Source organism: Bacillus rossius, chromosome 11, assembly GCF_032445375.1.
Source record: "Bacillus rossius redtenbacheri isolate Brsri chromosome 11, Brsri_v3, whole genome shotgun sequence".
NCBI classification, from domain to species: Eukaryota; Metazoa; Arthropoda; class Insecta; order Phasmatodea; family Bacillidae; genus Bacillus; species Bacillus rossius.
In genome coordinates, this window is record NC_086338.1 from 58,333,855 (window position 1) to 58,351,716 (window position 17,862).

Genomic DNA, 17,862 nt, shown 5'->3' on the forward strand with positions numbered 1-17,862 from the left:
ACGTACCTGGTTCTTCAACTTAACAAGTACTTACATTTTACATTTTTAAATTCGAATTTGTTAAAGAACAATGGCTGAAATGATGTGTGTTATAAACTATAAGTCCTTCTATAACTGGTGTGATTTATAAGACTGTTATATTTTGAGGATAGTATGACCAATAGGATGATAATATGATGTGACATTGGCTTGATACTTCGCTTGAATGAAATTTAAATGATACCTTGAGATGAAAGCTGCAAGTGCGTGCATTGCGTGTTCATTTCATTTGATGAATTTGTTTCCAAATGCGTTACCTTATTTTGGTGCGCTTCTTCTTTCAATGGTGTTTTGACTCGAGTATTATAGTAATTGGTTCTTGATTTGACTAGAGTATTATTCCAACCGGTGCGTGTATATAAGCGAGTCCTGGACAGCAGGTCGCTCAGTTTGTTACTGACGTCGTCGGTGTAAGGATCACCTAGTTTGATTCTACTGGTGCATACGTCGTGTAATTGCCTGTTCTTGAGACTTCGATGGCATCTTTACCATCTAAAACGTCGAACTTGATGGACGACGCACCATCGTCTACGGGAACCCTGACGTCAGCTACGGTGGAGAAGGTGCAGATCCCGTCGGCAAAGACGACGTCATCAAAAGAGGAGATTTCAACAGTCGCGATACCGTCAGCAGGAGAGACTTTAATGCCGTTGGTGCTGACTACGCAGGAAAACTCGTCGAACTTCGTTTCGCCCTCGATGGAAACTTCAATGACTGGTGATTCAACACCGACTAACGAACATCGGTGCTGTTACTGTGACAAGATTTTCACAAACAGCAGCAATACTCGACGACACGAGAGGAGAGAATGCGCTAAGAACCCTTATCGTAAAATGTTTGTTTGTGAGAAATGTCACAAGCAATTTGCAAGACAAGATAATATGAAAACGCACATGAAGACATGCAAAGGACCTGCTGTGCGGCAGAAAGTAAAGGTTTCGGTGCAGCAACGATGTATTGATGTTCATATGAGTATGCCTGGAGATGGTGTAACTGCTGCAACAACATCATCTGGTTCGGGTCTGAAAGGATCGTCTTCATCACCACGGTATCCTTGCAGCTACTGTGATATGTCGTTCGCATTTTCTCATGATGCACGAAGACATGAGCGGAGTAAATGCAAGAAGAATCCATCTCGTATAAAGTTTCGCTGTGATGGGTGTCATGAATGGTTTACACGTATTGACAGTTTGCGACGACATGTGAAAAAATGCAACGGTAAAGTCCGTGTGTCTACTGAAGAACTACCTGTAGAAACTTCGACTCCTCGCTTTAGATTGGAGACTCGTAAGAGAACAAGCAAGAAAACCGATGTGCAGCAACCGATTGGTATGACGTCTGAACATGAAAATAAACCTAAGACTGTGTTCGGCTCATTACAAGTGAATGATAATGGGTTCTACTTGGCGCAGTCTGCATTTCGTGGGACATTGAAAGACTACTATTATCCAAATACGTTAGGTGAGTCGAAAGACATTTGTAATTTTCTTGATGATATCAAAGAGAACATAATCAATCAGCTTACTGATGATGTAGCAACAAACGGTTCATTAAAATACAACTTGTGGTTGGACTGTATATATGGAAAGCCGTATCCATTCGAAGACGAAGTGAAGAAGTGTGCATTCAAGACATCGGCTGCAGTAATTTACAGTTCTAACGATGTGAAGCATACTGTTAAAAACGGTATCCAGAAACTCTGTCAAGAAGAGGAGGACTATGTCTGTAAAGGTTCTGGCTGGACTCTTTCTAGTATAAGCCGATTGGAGCTAAGAATTAGTCATTTCACGCCGCTGCGGACCTAAATGATTATAAGATTGCTGGCTTTCGCAAGTGTTCGTGTAGTAAAGTAGAAATTATGTAATAAAGTTTATTTTGTGAAAGAACTTGTGTTGTTTTCTTTCTCGAACCTGCCACTATTATATTATGTTTATTTTTTTCCATCTTCATTCCGAATCGTGTCAAGGGCCTGAGTCGACCTAATTAATCATTTTATTGTTTGCAAATTTATTTAATGAATTTGTAACTTTTTCCCGAATCTCTAGCAATATAATTACGAATTTTCCAAGATGGTGGTGTTGATGGCTTATAGGATGATGGTAGTAGAGGTTTTAAAGTCTCTTTAAGAATGTTGAAGATGGTTTATTGAAATTATTATTATTTTACATAAAATTAAACATTATTGCATCGATCAGGTATCGAACAAAGGACTGGAATCCAGCGATTCAATAAATAAATTAATGGGTGATTTATTTAATAAATTTTGGAATCTTTCCCGAATTCCTAGCTAAATAATTATGGATTTTCAAGATGGTGGCCAAATGACAAGATGGTGGGTGTCACAGTAATAATAAATGATTACTGCACTCTAGCGGGTAAGAATTAAACTAACATGGCGTGAGCGCACTCTCACAAGATGGCTGCCTCCAGCAGACGAAAACAAGATGGCGGCCACCAGCAGACGAAAACAAGATGGCTGCCACCAGCAGACGAAAACAATATGGCGGCCACCAGCAGACGAAAACAAGATGGTGGTTGATGTTTACATCGAATTTCAAAGTTCGAAAAAAAAAAAATTCAAATCCAAGATGGCGTCCGTGACACAAAGTGCAACGGTGACGTCACGATTCGAAGTTTGTGGAAATTTCTAGAAATACAAAATGGCGGATGGATTAGCATGGATTGGCATACAGATTAGTATGGATTAGCATACAGATTAGCATAGATTAGCATACGGATTAGCATAGATTGGCATAGATTAGCATAGATTGGCATAGATTGGCATAGATTAGCGTAGATTGGCATAGATTGGCATAGATTAGCATAGATTAGCAAGGTCAAAGGTCAAGTCCTGATAGCGGCTTAACAGTGGCTTGCGTTAGGGATGATTCAGCCACTTTTAGGACTTTTCTATCCACTGGGATTTTTACGGAATAAAACGGGAAATTTTCCCTCGAAACGGGAATTTTTTCCCTCGAAACGGGAATTTTTCCCTCGAAAACGGGAAATTTTGAGTCATTTTGAGTCATTTTTGAGGAATTTTGAGGAATTTTGGGTCAAAAATGACGTCATCCAAGATGGCGGCCGGCTCCTGGCTCCTGCGCCTGTGCTTGAACCCCCCTTTTCCAACTACTGGCAAACACTCAACAAAAGAAGTATCGAATCATAATAATCGCAATAAACAGGTGTCCCGAGTCGGTAGCCAATAGCCAGGTGATATTTGCCCGAGTACATAGAGAATCGTGGAGTATATCCTAGTGGTCATTGAAACCGCGAATTTTTCCAATCCCTACCTATGATCACTTTTATGAAACAATACAGGTGTACACTGAACTGTGTGCTTGTTCTCCTCGATTATGTTACTAAAAGTGCGTTCATTAATATTTTTCAAGCCGATCTGTTAAAGATTAACTGATAAATATGATAAGGTGAAGTCCATAAAAATGCAAGGCAGGGAATTCTTCCAGCTCATCAACCCTACCCTGGATAGTCTCGTCTGTGTTCAGTCGTCTCTGGCAAGGAGTGGACAAGTTTGCAAACTCAAATATAAATTTATTTTAGTAGCACGCGTCTTACGAAAAGGAAAGATATCCAAGAAAGGCATGTCGGACAACCTACTGTCACCACACAAAAGTTAACATGATGCAATGCGTGGTGCAACTGTGTTTAGTCGCTGTGATGTCACTTTTATATCACTCGTGCAATGAGGCAAGTTGTGGAATGCTAAAAAAAATAAGGGGAACGCAGGGGAGGGTAGAGGGCAGACGGCAGTCATTGTTTTTACTATTTTATATTATATATATATTCCGTTCAATAAATTATAACATGTATCTTCACGGGGTGGGGTGTTTAAAATTTTATGAAGATAACGATTTTACGAATGCAATCCAAGCGACCGTGAGCGTACGTAAAATCGAGATTCCAGTGTAAATTGCTTCCGAGTCTACTGAAGGTAGCGGAATCCTTATCCCTTTAAACACTTTTGAAGGGGAAAAAGTGGTTTTCCTCTAAATTCAAAATTCCAACATAAATTTTACGTTGTAGACTTTTCTGAACAATAATTCTTATTTGAGTAACTTTAAAGGTGTTAGCTTACCTTAAAAATTGTGAATATTCTGAGCGGATGTGACGAATGAGGAAAACTAAGAAACACTACATAATAACAATGGTTTTTATCTTTACACTTTTCACTGATTTATTTACACTTAAGTTATCTTTACTGACTGAATACACTAAACTAAATCTAGACCAGATGCATAAAACTGTAGACCTAAAGACTATTGAAAAATCTCTGTTTTGAGATGTTATTTGTGAAAATACACATTATTATGACGAAAAAGTAGCAAAACATTTTGCCGTCTACAAGTACATGTCAACTGTCGCGTCGTCTAACTCTGACTTGTCTAAATCTGTTGCGTTGTGTTATCGAGTGAGCTTGGGCAGGATTACGAAGGGGAATGACTCGCCACGGGCGTTGCGCTTGAACAGCGTTTTCTCCCTGTTCACAACACCTTATATCGCAGCAGCAGAAACTAATGCTTCAACTAACATAAAAAAAGGAAGTAGACATGTAAAAAACGATATACAATAATATCTTCGTGTTGAACCACTTCTACATAATACCGAATTTAAATAATTTTCTTTAAAGTAAAACACCTGACTACACTATATTTTTTTTCCTTCCCTGAAAGCTAGGGGGGGGCCACGGCCCCCCCCTGCCCCCGGGTATGGGCGCCCTTGGTTACGACCTGAGTTTTGAAGTCATCTTCATTGCGGAAAGAAACAAAAAAAGTCTCAAAACAATACCAGTTTCTGGCTTTGTTGCTACACTCTGATGAAAATTACAGCAGATTTAAAAAATTCCCAACGAAGAATGAACCTAGGATGGATAAAAACAGTCACGTGTATAGTACAAGAGTGTTTTTTTATATTTGTTTTACAAGTTTTTGAAAATGATTTCTTGTATACCGAGATGATCGTGTGAATTCAAGTTCAACAAATATCAACTTAGTACATTTAAATTCACAACAGTAAAAAAAGACCAAACTAATCTTTTTTCTTATTATGTTATTAGGAATAGGAAACATAATTTATTCCCTTTGGCTGAGGTCGCAGATAAAAAATGCAAGAATGCGAGAGCTGTAATGCTGTTGCGCAAGTATGCAAGTGTTGTGTGAAATTATGCGAGTATGCGAGTGTGCTAGTGTACAGTATGCAAGTATACAAATGTGCAAGTATGAAAATGCGCAAATATACAAGTATCCCCGTATTTATTTAAGCAAGTATACAAGCATGCAATTAGGTAAATGTGCATGTTTGCAAGTGTGCAAACAAAAAGTTGTGCAAGTATGCTGCGTCATTTCTACCTCTCCCCTGCCGTCTCATTCGCTACCGGTTCCCCCCACCACGTACTAACTATTCCCTCATGCGATCGAAATTTTAGTAACGCTCGAAAATTATTGCATCAACAAAGAAGTTTCACTTTAAAAAAAAACACGAAAATTTAAGGTGTTTGGATTAATATATAACCAGTTTAGTACTTTTCGTTTATTCACTGTGATAAATGTTTACTGTTTATAATAGTGATAGGGAATTGTATTAGTCTTGGTCACCTTTTATGGTGGCATCTAAACGTAAAATTCAACTGATAATAATTTTTCTTTTTTTCAGGTGAGTTATTTCTACGTAGTAGCAGAGAAACGAAATGAGCTCAGTTTTCGTGAGTATTATCATAGTACACTGAAATTCAACAATTACGTGTATTGAATTATTCTATGAGTCAAAGCATTGATTAGGTTTGTGTAAATTTTGTACGGTATTAGCTTGGTGGTTTATAATTTTTTATGGGGTATAACGTATAAGTTAACGTTGGTAATGGATGTCGTTAAAACACTTTTAATTTTTACCAACAATACGGAACTATAGGTCTAACCTGTGTCGGGATACAGGCAAATTGTACGGCCTGCAGTTATTCTGAAATGAATCATCGTCTGGGACAATGGAAGGGTTGAGCTTCCATCGTGGTTTTTCTTCTGATCGCGCAGCTGTTCTGTGCCCCTGACCGTTTTCGGGATGATCGCCCAGGGGACTCCAGCGACTCCGATACAAACAAGCTTTTCCTCTTCGCAGCTCTGTCAAGGTCACGGGCGCAATTCACGTCCCCTTGATGACCTCAAACTCGGCCGCCGCCAGAGGTGCGTAGGCACAGTTTAGTACAAACCGTTGTTGCGTCGCAGGACACGCATAGGACGCAGAAATGACAATGAACAAAGGTCCGGAAAAAATATTCTTTTATGTTTGTTCCTAGAGCCGTTACCGAAACGAATTATCACCCCTAAAAACACTAAAAACAAAAAATAAAAAAAATTATTGTGATGAAAACTGTCCGCAAACCACTTAAAAAACAATTACTAAAATCAACTATAACTATATAAAATATAATGTGAAGAAAAAAAAATCAACATGCCAAGTGAGCCTAAGGAAATGTCGCAGTTGCAAAGAATATTACATAAGTTTGCGATTGGCCTCGGAATATTTACAAATTGGTATGTCTCTAATACTGAACTTTAATTGTTTCACACAACTTTTAACGAAAGAATAGTTTAACATAGACGTTTAAGTATTCCAGTAAAAATTATTATTCCCTAAAATTACGAAAATTAATAATATGGACTCAACGGGGGAAGGGGAAGCCGCGCTTGGAAATACGTCTGGCCCGTACTATGTAGGCAAGACGTCTGGCTCGCACTATATAGGAAATACGTCTGGCCCGTACTATGTAGGCAAGACGTCTGGCTCGCACTATATAGGAAATACGTCTGGCCCGTACTATGTAGGCAAGACGTCTGGCTCGCACTATATAGGAAATACGTCTGGCCCGTACTATGTAGGCAAGACGTCTGGCTCGCACTATATAGGAAATACGTCTGGCCCGTACTATGTAGGCAAGACGTCTGGCTCGCACTATATAGGAAATACGTCTGGCCCTCACTATGTATGCAAGACTTCTGGCCCACGCTATATAATATCCCCGTGAGCAGAAACCCTATAGTTAAAAGTCGCGTAGACTGTAAATATATTTTAACCATTCCCCCATACAGCCAGTATTACTCAGGTTCGAACACAAAATATCTGAGTACACTGTTTTGTCTGTGACGCGTTGTCTGCTAGCTTGTCAGCTGTTGCGAAATAATTACATTTCCCATTTAAAGCAAGGTTGCGAGCTGGACAATGATGAGCTATAGCTTCACACCCCCCCTTTTTTTCCCCTTTCTTTCCCTAAACAGCACATTGCACACGCTACGGTACGATGAAAGCTCTTTTGTCGTTCACGATAAAAATAAATATATTTTTTTCCGGGCGGAAAATGAAGCAACAGCAGCATCCGTGGTGTGAAATAACTGACGTTGGTAACAATGACAGTCCTCCAGAGTGACATGTGTAGCCACTTCGTTGACGAGGCTTGAAATGTAAACACAGCTTCACGTGATGTGAGCATCAATACTACTTGCCTCGCCTTTTAGGAGTGTTTCATATGGTTCAAAGTCAAGGTGATTAAGCTTGAAACGTACAAGAACAGGGTTGCCACACTCTCACTTTATATAATTGCCCTGATTTTCCCTGATTTATTTTTATCACGTCGTGACTAAAATGTTTCCACTTTATCAACGGTTTGTACACATATTTCAATATTCATTACGATGAATACATATTTCAACAAAAATACATAATATTCAGATTTGATTATAAAAATTTTTAAACACAGTTATATAGTTTCCACTTTTTTTTCATGAACTAATAATTCTATTTAACATGGTACTACCCCATAACAACAAACCACCCCCCCCCCCCCATTTTTTCCCCTCACTTGCCCGAAATGTTATTCTGCGTACGCTCCTGTCTGTTGAAAATACTAGTAACAGAGCAACTCTTGCAACAGAGGTATCGTGTTATATTTTCATAAAGTAATGGCGATTAATGAAAAATAAAAATCAACATGGCGAGTGAGAAGAGCCTTAAAGCTTTGGCCACACAGAGCGCTGTGTTCGCTGTGTTCGCTGTGTTCGCTGTGTTCGCTGTTCTCTGTGTTCGCTGTGTTGGCGATCCTGGCGTCGTCGTTGGATGTTTGGTTTTCGGCTGTTTTTCTAAACGCCACTGACTTCGCACATGTAGTTACAAATTAAAAAATATTTCAAAGCAGTCATGAGGACTGCCGACAGATGTGAAAACGTTTTTGCAATTTTTATGAAAAAAATATTATCACACAACAAATTTGTTTTATCACGTTAGTAAAATAACTCCTAAATTACTATAAAATACGCATTGCATAATAATTGTAAGTATAAAAAATAAATAATGATGTTCTTAATTAATTTTTAGGTTATATTGCTGCAAAGACTCCGTTTTCTTCGTTATTCAAACTATATATCTATATGAGAATATTAATATATTTTATACTCGCTTTTTACTACACAGTAATCGTATACTTAGAATTTAAAATCGCAAAAAGTTATACCAATAGGAACAGATATAGTGGGACCATGTCGATGACGACTTACATGAATTTACTCCCTATCCAAACCTTCTCATACAAGTTTTCACTTCAAAAAGAATCTGTTCTCGCGCGGAATTGAGCTGCACCTCGGCGTTCGCTTTTTTTTTTTTTTTTTTTTTAAGTTTTATTTCTTCCAGTAGTTTGCTTTAAATAAATCATGTCGACGGAAAAGTTCATTGAAGAAGTAGGCCTACGCAATTGTCAACATAAAAAAAATGGAATAAAACGCAAGAACATAGACGGCAGGATATGTGGAACAATGCCTGGGATTTGATTTCAAGGGAATGCTACCAAACTGAGTTGTATTTAATTTGAAATAATCCATAAATGTGGCTTTGTCCTCACGCGCATGTGATGAGAATTTGATTTCATCAAATTATTATTATTATTATTGAATTAACTTCGTGAACCAATTTCTTTTTATGTTTATATGCTTTGAGAGCCAGCAGAATAGCTCTAAACGAAAAACAATGAAAATTTTACTTTTTTTGGAAATCCAAAATTGCGTCAATGGGAATCTTTAGATGATGTTTCGAATTTTTTTCTTTATGCCCTTTCAAAAATATTTTTATTTTATTTTTTGAATATGTTTACATTTTTTAAGTTTATAATTTAATTTTAAAAAATTGGTATAATTGTATTTTATGAATATAATATATGTTTGTATGCCCGAACGTTTTTTGGCATATTTGCTTCTTTTAAGTTTTTAATTTATATATTCTTCTTTTGTGTTTACTTAATTTCTTGCTGCTAAAATTATCGGTAAATAGCAAAGATGCACTTAATATATTATATAATTTTTTGTCAAATGTTTTTTATATATATGAAATAATTTTTATTTGGACCATTTTAAAAGAAATTGAATTTTTAACAAAAATGTCGTGTAAGGTGTAAGGTCCTTGTTCGAGGCGCCTGTTATATTAGTAGATACATATAGTATGTCCTGGGACAGGGGCTGGGGATTCGGGGATCCGCAGTGGCCATCTTGTGTTACGTCACTTCCGGCGACAAAAACACCTCCAAACACCTCATTTTGCACCAAAATGTCCCCTTTTCGAGGGAAAATTTCCCTTTCCCCCCCTGAAAAATATCTGGAGGTACAAGCTCCCAAGGAAATGTAGGGGAAGGGGGGGGGGTGAGTTTTGCAAGCTCCCCAAAAAAGAGGGTCTATTCTCCTCTTTTGTATAGTGCTGGTTTGACCTGTAAATCCTTATACCTGTCATTCAGCCATTTAATTCAGGCTTAGATTCAGGGTTTCACGACGGCCATTTTGGATTACGTCATATCCGGCAGCGAAAACGGCTGAAAATGCCTCATGACTAGAGACCTGAAAAATTCGCGGATTCATTACGTGATATGCCACAATTCAAATAATTACACATTAGTGCTGCTTGTACCACTGGTTCACTGTTAATCTGGAGCAACGAGGGCCAATCAGAGACCCTCACTCATAGAAGTGTCGAATCACAGACACTCGGTCGAGACGACTCACAAGTCAGCAGCCAACGAACAGGTGGCATTTGCCCCGAGTGTGTAGAGTGTAGTGGAGTCTATCCTGGAGATCATTGAACCCGAGAATTTTTCCGGTCTCTACCCATTACGCGCATGAAGTCCCCTTCTTGAATGATGTCGAGGTGCTTGTTCGGACGGGCTCCGCTGGCGAGGTCCTCGGGACGGAGCGCGAGGAGACCCGCTCCGGGGGCCTCGCGTGTTTGTTGTGACGGAGGGGTCGTGGTCGCCGGACCGGGGTCGTCGACCCAGCGGTCACCTGTGCGCCGACCTTGGCACTTGCCGCGGCCGAGGGGAGAGGACACCTCCCTCCCTCCTCACTCTCTGCGTCGCGCGAGAAGGCATTCCTCCGCGGACAGGAGGCCCGCGCCGTCAGAGCCCCAAGGAGAGAGGACCACGAACTTGTTCAAGGACCCCCTCACCCCTCACCCCTCACCCCTCACCCCTCACCTCGCCAGCGCCTGGAGAGGTCGCTGCCTGGCCGGGCTGTGCAAAACCCCGGGTGTCAACAGCTAAAAGTTAAAAGTTTCATATTCGACAAGTATCATGCCATGATTTTAATTTTAAAAAAAACCTGTACTTTCCCGACAGTTCAAAAAGATTTTTTTCAAAACATGTACTTTAAAAAAATGTTTCGCAGTCTTTCACGGCCATTGTAGTAGGTAACTTGCTCCCTGATGATGGCGACTGCAATGTCGACCAGAAACGTCGGTGAATTATTCGCCAAGGACACGGCTACAACCCAAAAGCCGAGCTACCGTGTTACTTTAAAACAGGCTGAAACAGGTTGTTTTCAAGGACGTTTGTATTGCAAGTAGGGAAGTGTTAAGGGAGTCTTTATCTTTAAAATTACGTCATAAGAATGATAGGGTCAGCGCTTAAAGTCTCACGGAGGCGCGTGTTGCTGACGAGGACGCGCCGCCTGGCGCGTAGAGGCGAAGATGCGTGTGATGCGCGAGCCAGTGTCGCCCTTAGCGACCCCGCGATGTTGGATCTCGTGCGTCGTACTTTGTCTGCAGGGCATGTTGGTCTCCTGGGCACTTGGTTATCCAAGTACGTGTGTTTTGTACTACGATCATTCTTGTATTGCTGTGCAGTTGGTTTACCAAGTATAATGAGAATACACGTGGTTGATAAATAAGTTACATAAATGGAAGAAATGTTTGGTATTTTAGACGAACACTCTAACAAATAAAATATACATTTTATTAGCAATTCTGTTCATAAATAAGTAATTCACTTTAAAGTTCCAATAGCTTTCGGAAAAGAAGATATTATATCAGAAGTATGGAAGGATAATAGATTTAAATATTTTAAATGGGTTACATGTTATATTAGTAAATCATTCGAAGTTACACTGGTTACAAGTTTATAGAAGCTTCCAAAATATTTCCAGAATAAATAGGTAGGTAGGCCTACTTCGAATTTTACCTACACCGCAAACTTGGAAACTTGTTGCTGAATATGTACTGAATGTGTACCATTTTAATAAGTTTGGTTTTATTCTTTTAAAACTATTTTTAGGTAGAAAAAACCTTAAAATATGATATAAAAAAGGTTAATTTAGATGCGAAAAACGTGAAATTTCGGTTGCTATTATGGTTTCTAAATTAACAATTTGGTGGTTTTAAGAGACGATTTTTTTTTTTCGTTAGATATTATGTTATTTAGATTGTAATTTATTAAATTTTTCTTTCAATTTCAAAGGATTTTGCTAGTGCGTCAGAGCCCTAAAATATAGATTTAAAAGTATATATATAAATTTGATTTCCATGTAGCTCTTTATTAATTTAGTCTTTAACTCATTCTGTGAAAATTTCGTTGCATGTTGCGCGCGTAGCGTGAAAATTCACTCTCATTTTTTTTAATACGTGCCTAATGAAGTATAACGTCAAAAGATTCCTCTTTAAAATCATTCTGTTGATTGCGAGGAGTTGTTAATGGCGTTGCGACAGACGGGCTGTTGCGGAAGACAAAGAGTACGTGACGACTTGAAGCTAGTATCGATGTGCAGCGCAGTGCTGGGATACAGCGGCTGTTACGAAACCAGGGGAGAGATGAGTTTGACCTTGAAGTGCATCGCTGAGCGTGCAATACAAAAAGCTTATAATAACACACACGTATTACGTGACATCACGTGAATTGAATACGTAACACTTGGTCATTACGTAGTGTAATGAAAAAGCAATCAATTTTTTAATTATTATACTAAAATACTTATATACTTATTATAGTCAGATACAATTGGGCACTACTGACGAATTTGATGATTTCATCAAAATTAATGTAGATTATGACTAAACTTAACTATACATAATATATTTTTTTTTTAAATTCGAAAATGTGGCTTTAATATTACCTTTCAAAACGGAATGGTAAGGAGGATTTCCAGTAACTAATGGACACATTCAGTATCTAATGGACATATTCAGCAACAAGTTTTCAAGTTTGCAGTGTAACTTCGCATGCAAAGAAAGTTAACAGGTATACGCCTTCGACGCGGCCACAACTCCAGACAATGGCCGCAAAAGCCTGCGATCTTTATTTATATTTAATAATAATGCAAATATTTATAATGCAAATAAATTATACATACGGGAACATAGCCTCACTTATATAAATACTCTTAAGAATGTTTTTAATCAACAATATATCACTAATATTCGCAACAAATATTTTGTTTTAAGTTTATTGACCGGCACTCAATATAATTCACTAAAGAATAGGATTTAAAAACGCATATATAATTTTATTTGCATTTAACCTTTTTTCATCCAGGAAATTATTTTTATCATGTTGCGCGCGCATCGTAAAAATTAATCCTGATCTTTTTTTTTCAAAACAGGCCTAAACTTTAAAAAAAAGTCTCAATGCTCAGTAGACTGCAATATGTAAATTTCCACACCTGCGGTTTCCTCCTCTAATTCCTTTAATTATTTATTAAATAATAATATAATAATTTATAATTCAGATAAATTATAGATACAGGAACATAACCTCACTTATTTAAATGCACATGAAAATACACTTGAAAATGTTTATAAACACAATTTCTATCACTAATATTCAAAATAAATATTTTTTAATAATATTACCAGTGATATAAAAGAAAAAAAATCCTCATTTCCCCCCCCCCCTTTTTTTTTGTCCTGTAAAATTTTGTTGCTATCTGCAAGAGAAGCCATTGCCTAATTTTGGCCGGGCCACTCAGGACGAGGTTGCTGGCGCTCCGAGTGGCTGTGATTGGTGCGCCGACAGCAACCCGACCAATCACGACACGCAGACGATGACCCCGCCCTCGCTGAGTGACGGGACTGTCGCAGAGTAGGTCCTCATCTGGCGCGGCAAGGACTATAGTCCTGCGCTCTGTCGGCGAGCGGCTCGTCCTTCGTCAGCATCCTGTCCTGGTGGAGGGGGGCAGGGGGGGCAGGGGGGGCAGGAGCCGGAAACGTCGTGATTTCCTGTACCAGACCACACACGAGGCTGCGGCAGTTTAACACGCGCCGGCGTTCACAACGTAACTAGGGACCAGAAAAATCCGCGGTTTCGATGGCCTTCAGGATAGACTGTACATTCCCCCTGTACACTCGGGCAAATAACGCAAGTTCATTGGCTGCCGACTTGTAAGTTCGTCTCAGCTGGTTTGTCCGTGATTCGATCCTTCTTTGGTTGAAGGTATATAATTGGTTGAGATTCGTCCAGATAAACAGTAAGCCAATAGGAAAATCATTATAGATGTATATGTATTTGAATTATAGCCTATCGCCGCATGAATTAGCTAATTTTATCCGGTCTCTAAACATAACAAGTTCGAACCACTTACCACGTGGTTGTTGGCCACTCATGTCAGACCTTCTTAGTTCAATTGTAACTTCTGTGAGGGTTTCACAGGATATCTTTGAGTACCGTACTTAGAGACAGGAAAAATTCGCATTTTCGTTCGGCTTTATCCTAGAATTCAAATACATATACCTTTATAATAATTTTGCTATCGGCTCACTGTTCATCTGGACGAATCTCAACCAGTTATAAACCCCGCAACCAAAGAAGGATCGAATCACGGAAAAACCAGCTGAGACGACTCACAAGTCGGCAGCCAATGAACTTGCGTTATTTGCCCAAGTGCACAGGGGAATGTGCAATCTATCCTGAAGGCCATCGAAACTGCGAATTTTTCCGGTCCCTAGCAATAATTCAAAAGACAAGTACATGAAGTCGGTAAGTTGTAATGAAATTAACCGTGTGAAATTTTTGGGAGTCCAAACTGAGCTATGATCTGCTACCTCAGTGATTGTAGTTTCAGGAACCGCCACTCAATCACACTTCTAAATGCTACAGGTGTTTTGTTTAAGCGGAGGGGAAAGGGGAGTGATATGAATATCTCTCATCGCTTAATTCCAGACATTTAAAAAAAAATTAATACGTTTACTTATGTACGCGCGTTAGAAGTTACACTTACTTGGCGTAATAAAAAAAACTTTTGTTTTGAATGCAAATAATTAATAACAATAAAATAATAAGTGTTGGAGTGACATTATTAATACGGTTGGTAAAGTATAAATTCAATTAAGTTATAAAATTTAAATAAATACTCAGTAGCTATTCAATAGTAATATAGAACCTTGCATATAATTAATTATTTAATTTTGTAAAATAATTGTGATAAATTTTAATTAATAATGAAAATCAATAAATATGCTGAATGTTTATTCTAATTTAATAGTTTTAATTATTTATTAAATAATTATGTAATAATTTATAATTCAAATTAATTATACATACAGTAACATAACCTCACTTATGAACATGAAAAAACACTTGAACATGTTTATAAACACGATTTATGTTACTAATATTCAAAATAAATAATTTTTATATTTTTTATCATTTCCCCTTCTTTTTTTGTCTAGTAAATTTTTGTTGCTTGCTGCGCGTGCCTCGTAAAAATTTATCATCTCTTTTTCAAAACGCGCCTAAACTTAAAAAAAAATATCTGGACGCTCATTAGACTGCAATATGAAATGTTCCGCACCAGCGGTTTCTTCCTTGTGATTGGCGGCCGGCTGCAAGAGAAGCCGTTGCCTTGTTTTTGGCCGGGCCACTCAGGACGCTCCGAGTGGCTGTGATTGGTAGAGACTGGAAAAATTCGCGCTTTGGATGACCTCTGGGATAGACTCCACAATCCCCTACATACTCAGGCAAATGCTACCTGCTCATTGGCTACCGACTCGTGACACGTGTCAACTGGGACGCTTGCGATTCGATACTTTTTTGGTTAAAGGTTTTCCATTGGCTCAAAGTCCTTCAGATGAACTGTGAGCCAATCAGAGAAGCAATATAGAGGTACAGTTGTTTGGATCCTATCATATCGTGAAATGAATCCGCGAATTTTTTCCGGTCTCTAGCTGATTGGTGCGCCGACAGCAACCCGACCAATCACGACCGCGCCCTCGCTGTGTGACGCACACCGGCGCTGCGCCCCTCGGAGTGACGTCACCCGCGGCGAGGGGTCAAAGACACGCGCGCACCACTTTCCCCGCGACCCGCGGAGATACCAGGGGCTTCGGGCGTGTGGCCTCCCCCCCCCCCTTCCCCTTCCTCCTTCACAGCCCGGGGGCTTGCCTTCAGCTACACACACAGCACTTACAAACATTCTTAACTCAGGCATAACCCTAGAACTGTCGTAAGCAGAGACAGGAAAAATTCCCGGATTCATTCGGCGATAGGCTAGAATTCAAATACATATAACTTTAAAATTATTTTGCTATTGGCTTACTGTTCATCTGGACGAATCTCAACCAGTTATAAATCCTCAACCAAAGAAGGATCGAATCACGGACGAACCAGCTGAGACGACTTACAAGTCAGCAGCCAATGAACTTGCGTTATTTTCCCGAGTGTACAGGGGATTGTGCAGTCCATCCTGAAGGCCATCGAAACCGCGTATTTTTCCGTTCCCTACCAATACTGAAGTCAGAATCTTCTTACTTTTGGGACTGGGCTATTCTTGATTGGGCCAATGATTCTTAAATAAAATGTGTATGTGTGCTTCAATTCCACTTTGTTTGGCGAGCGAATAGGTAACATCTTCGTGTCTCTACTTCATCACAGCTTAAGTCCTTGCGCCAGTAGCACACGCCACTGGATATGGCATGACCACGGCCGGGATGGCCAATGCGAGAACTCTCGTGCGCGGAGTGACCAATCATCGGACGTCAGGCAATTTGCGCAGGCGCCGCCGCAGCCAATCACCGGAATCGCTCCAGGCAAAAGCTGGAACGGCACCTTACAACGGAGCAAGGGTGGCCAATATTTCAACACTAACGACCAATCAACAACAACCAAACATTTTGTTGAAAATATAACAAGGCAAAATTGTTCCTTGTATATGAGGAATGAAATTTTTGGCGAAAGGTTACCAGGTCTAGCTGTGTGCTAAAGCACTGAAGCATCGACTGTGGTTCGTGATAGTTGACATTCTTTCAGGAAACACGAATCACAGCCATTTAGTGCGAGGCCAAATAAAACAGTGGCTTCTCTTGCAGACAGCCGACAACTACAAGGAAGAAACCGCTGGAGCGGACAACCTGTACATTATAGTAAGCGTCTAGAATTGTTACTAAAACGCCCACCCCTACTTAAAAATAAAGTGAGTGATGCCGACATAGAACTCGGTCCGCCTCAGTTAACATGGCCTCTAACTGCCCACTACACGGGAGAAACAAGCGTAAGCGAGGGCTTGCAAAAGCGTGCTCGGAGCAGGCCACCTCAGGTAACACGGGCTCCGAGGGCCCGCCACACACGGGCGGGAGGGACAGGCGCCAGCGAGGGCTTGCAAAAGCGTGCTCGGAGCAGGCCACCTCAGGTAACACGGGCTCCGAGGGCCCGCCACACACGGGCGGGAGGGACAGGCGCCAGCGAGGGCTTGCAAAAGCGTGCTCGGAGCAGGCCACCTCAGGTAACACGGGCTCTGAGGGCCCGCCACACACGGGCGGGAGGGACAGGCGCCAGCGAGGGATTGCAAAAGCGTGCTCGGGGCAGGCCACCTCAGGTAACACGGGCTCTGAGGGCCCGCCACACACGGGCGGGAGGGACAGGCGCCAGCGAGGGCTTGCAAAAGCGTGCTCGGAGCAGGCCACCTCAGGTAACACGGGCTCCGAGGGCCCGCCACACACGGGCGGGAGGGACAGGCGCCAGCGAGGGATTGCAAAAGCGTGCTCGGAGCAGGCCACCTCAGGTAACACGGGCTCCGAGGGCCCGCCACACACGGGCGGGAGGGACAGGCGCCAGCGAGGGCTTGCAAAAGCGTGCTCGGAGCAGGCCACCTCAGGTAACACGGGCTCTGAGGGCCCGCCACACACGGGCGGGAGGGACAGGCGCCAGCGAGGGATTGCAAAAGCGTGCTCGGGGCAGGCCACCTCAGGTAACACGGGCTCTGAGGGCCCGCCACACACGGGCGGGAGGGACAGGCGCCAGCGAGGGCTTGCAAAAGCGTGCTCGGAGCAGGCCACCTCAGGTAACACGGGCTCCGAGGGACCGCCACACACGGGCGGGAGGGACAGGCGCCAGCGAGGGATTGCAAAAGCGTGCTCGGAGCAGGCCACCTCAGGTAACACGGGCTCCGAGGGCCCGCCACACACGGGCGGGAGGGACAGGCGCCAGCGAGGGATTGCAAAAGCGTGCTCGGAGCAGGCCACCTCAGGTAACACGGGCTCTGAGGGCCCGCCACACACGGGCGGGAGGGACAGGCGCCAGCGAGG

The 17,862-nt window shown here is 41.2% G+C and overlaps 1 protein-coding gene across 4 annotated transcripts in view; it reads left to right on the plus strand.

Annotated features, from left to right (window-relative positions):
* Window positions 1–17,862, plus strand: part of LOC134537102 (cyclic AMP response element-binding protein A-like) — a 148,586-nt gene that overhangs the window by 62,421 nt on the left and 68,303 nt on the right. For 2 of the 4 annotated variants that reach the window (XM_063377385.1, XM_063377386.1), the window contains exon 2: window positions 5,710–5,758. The exons of the other annotated variants lie outside the window; for them this stretch is intronic. In XM_063377385.1, the coding sequence (XP_063233455.1) occupies window positions 5,744–5,758 (15 nt within the window). In that variant the 5' untranslated portion in view covers window positions 5,710–5,743. The remainder of the gene's footprint in view (window positions 1–5,709; window positions 5,759–17,862) is intronic. 4 annotated transcript variants of the gene reach the window in all.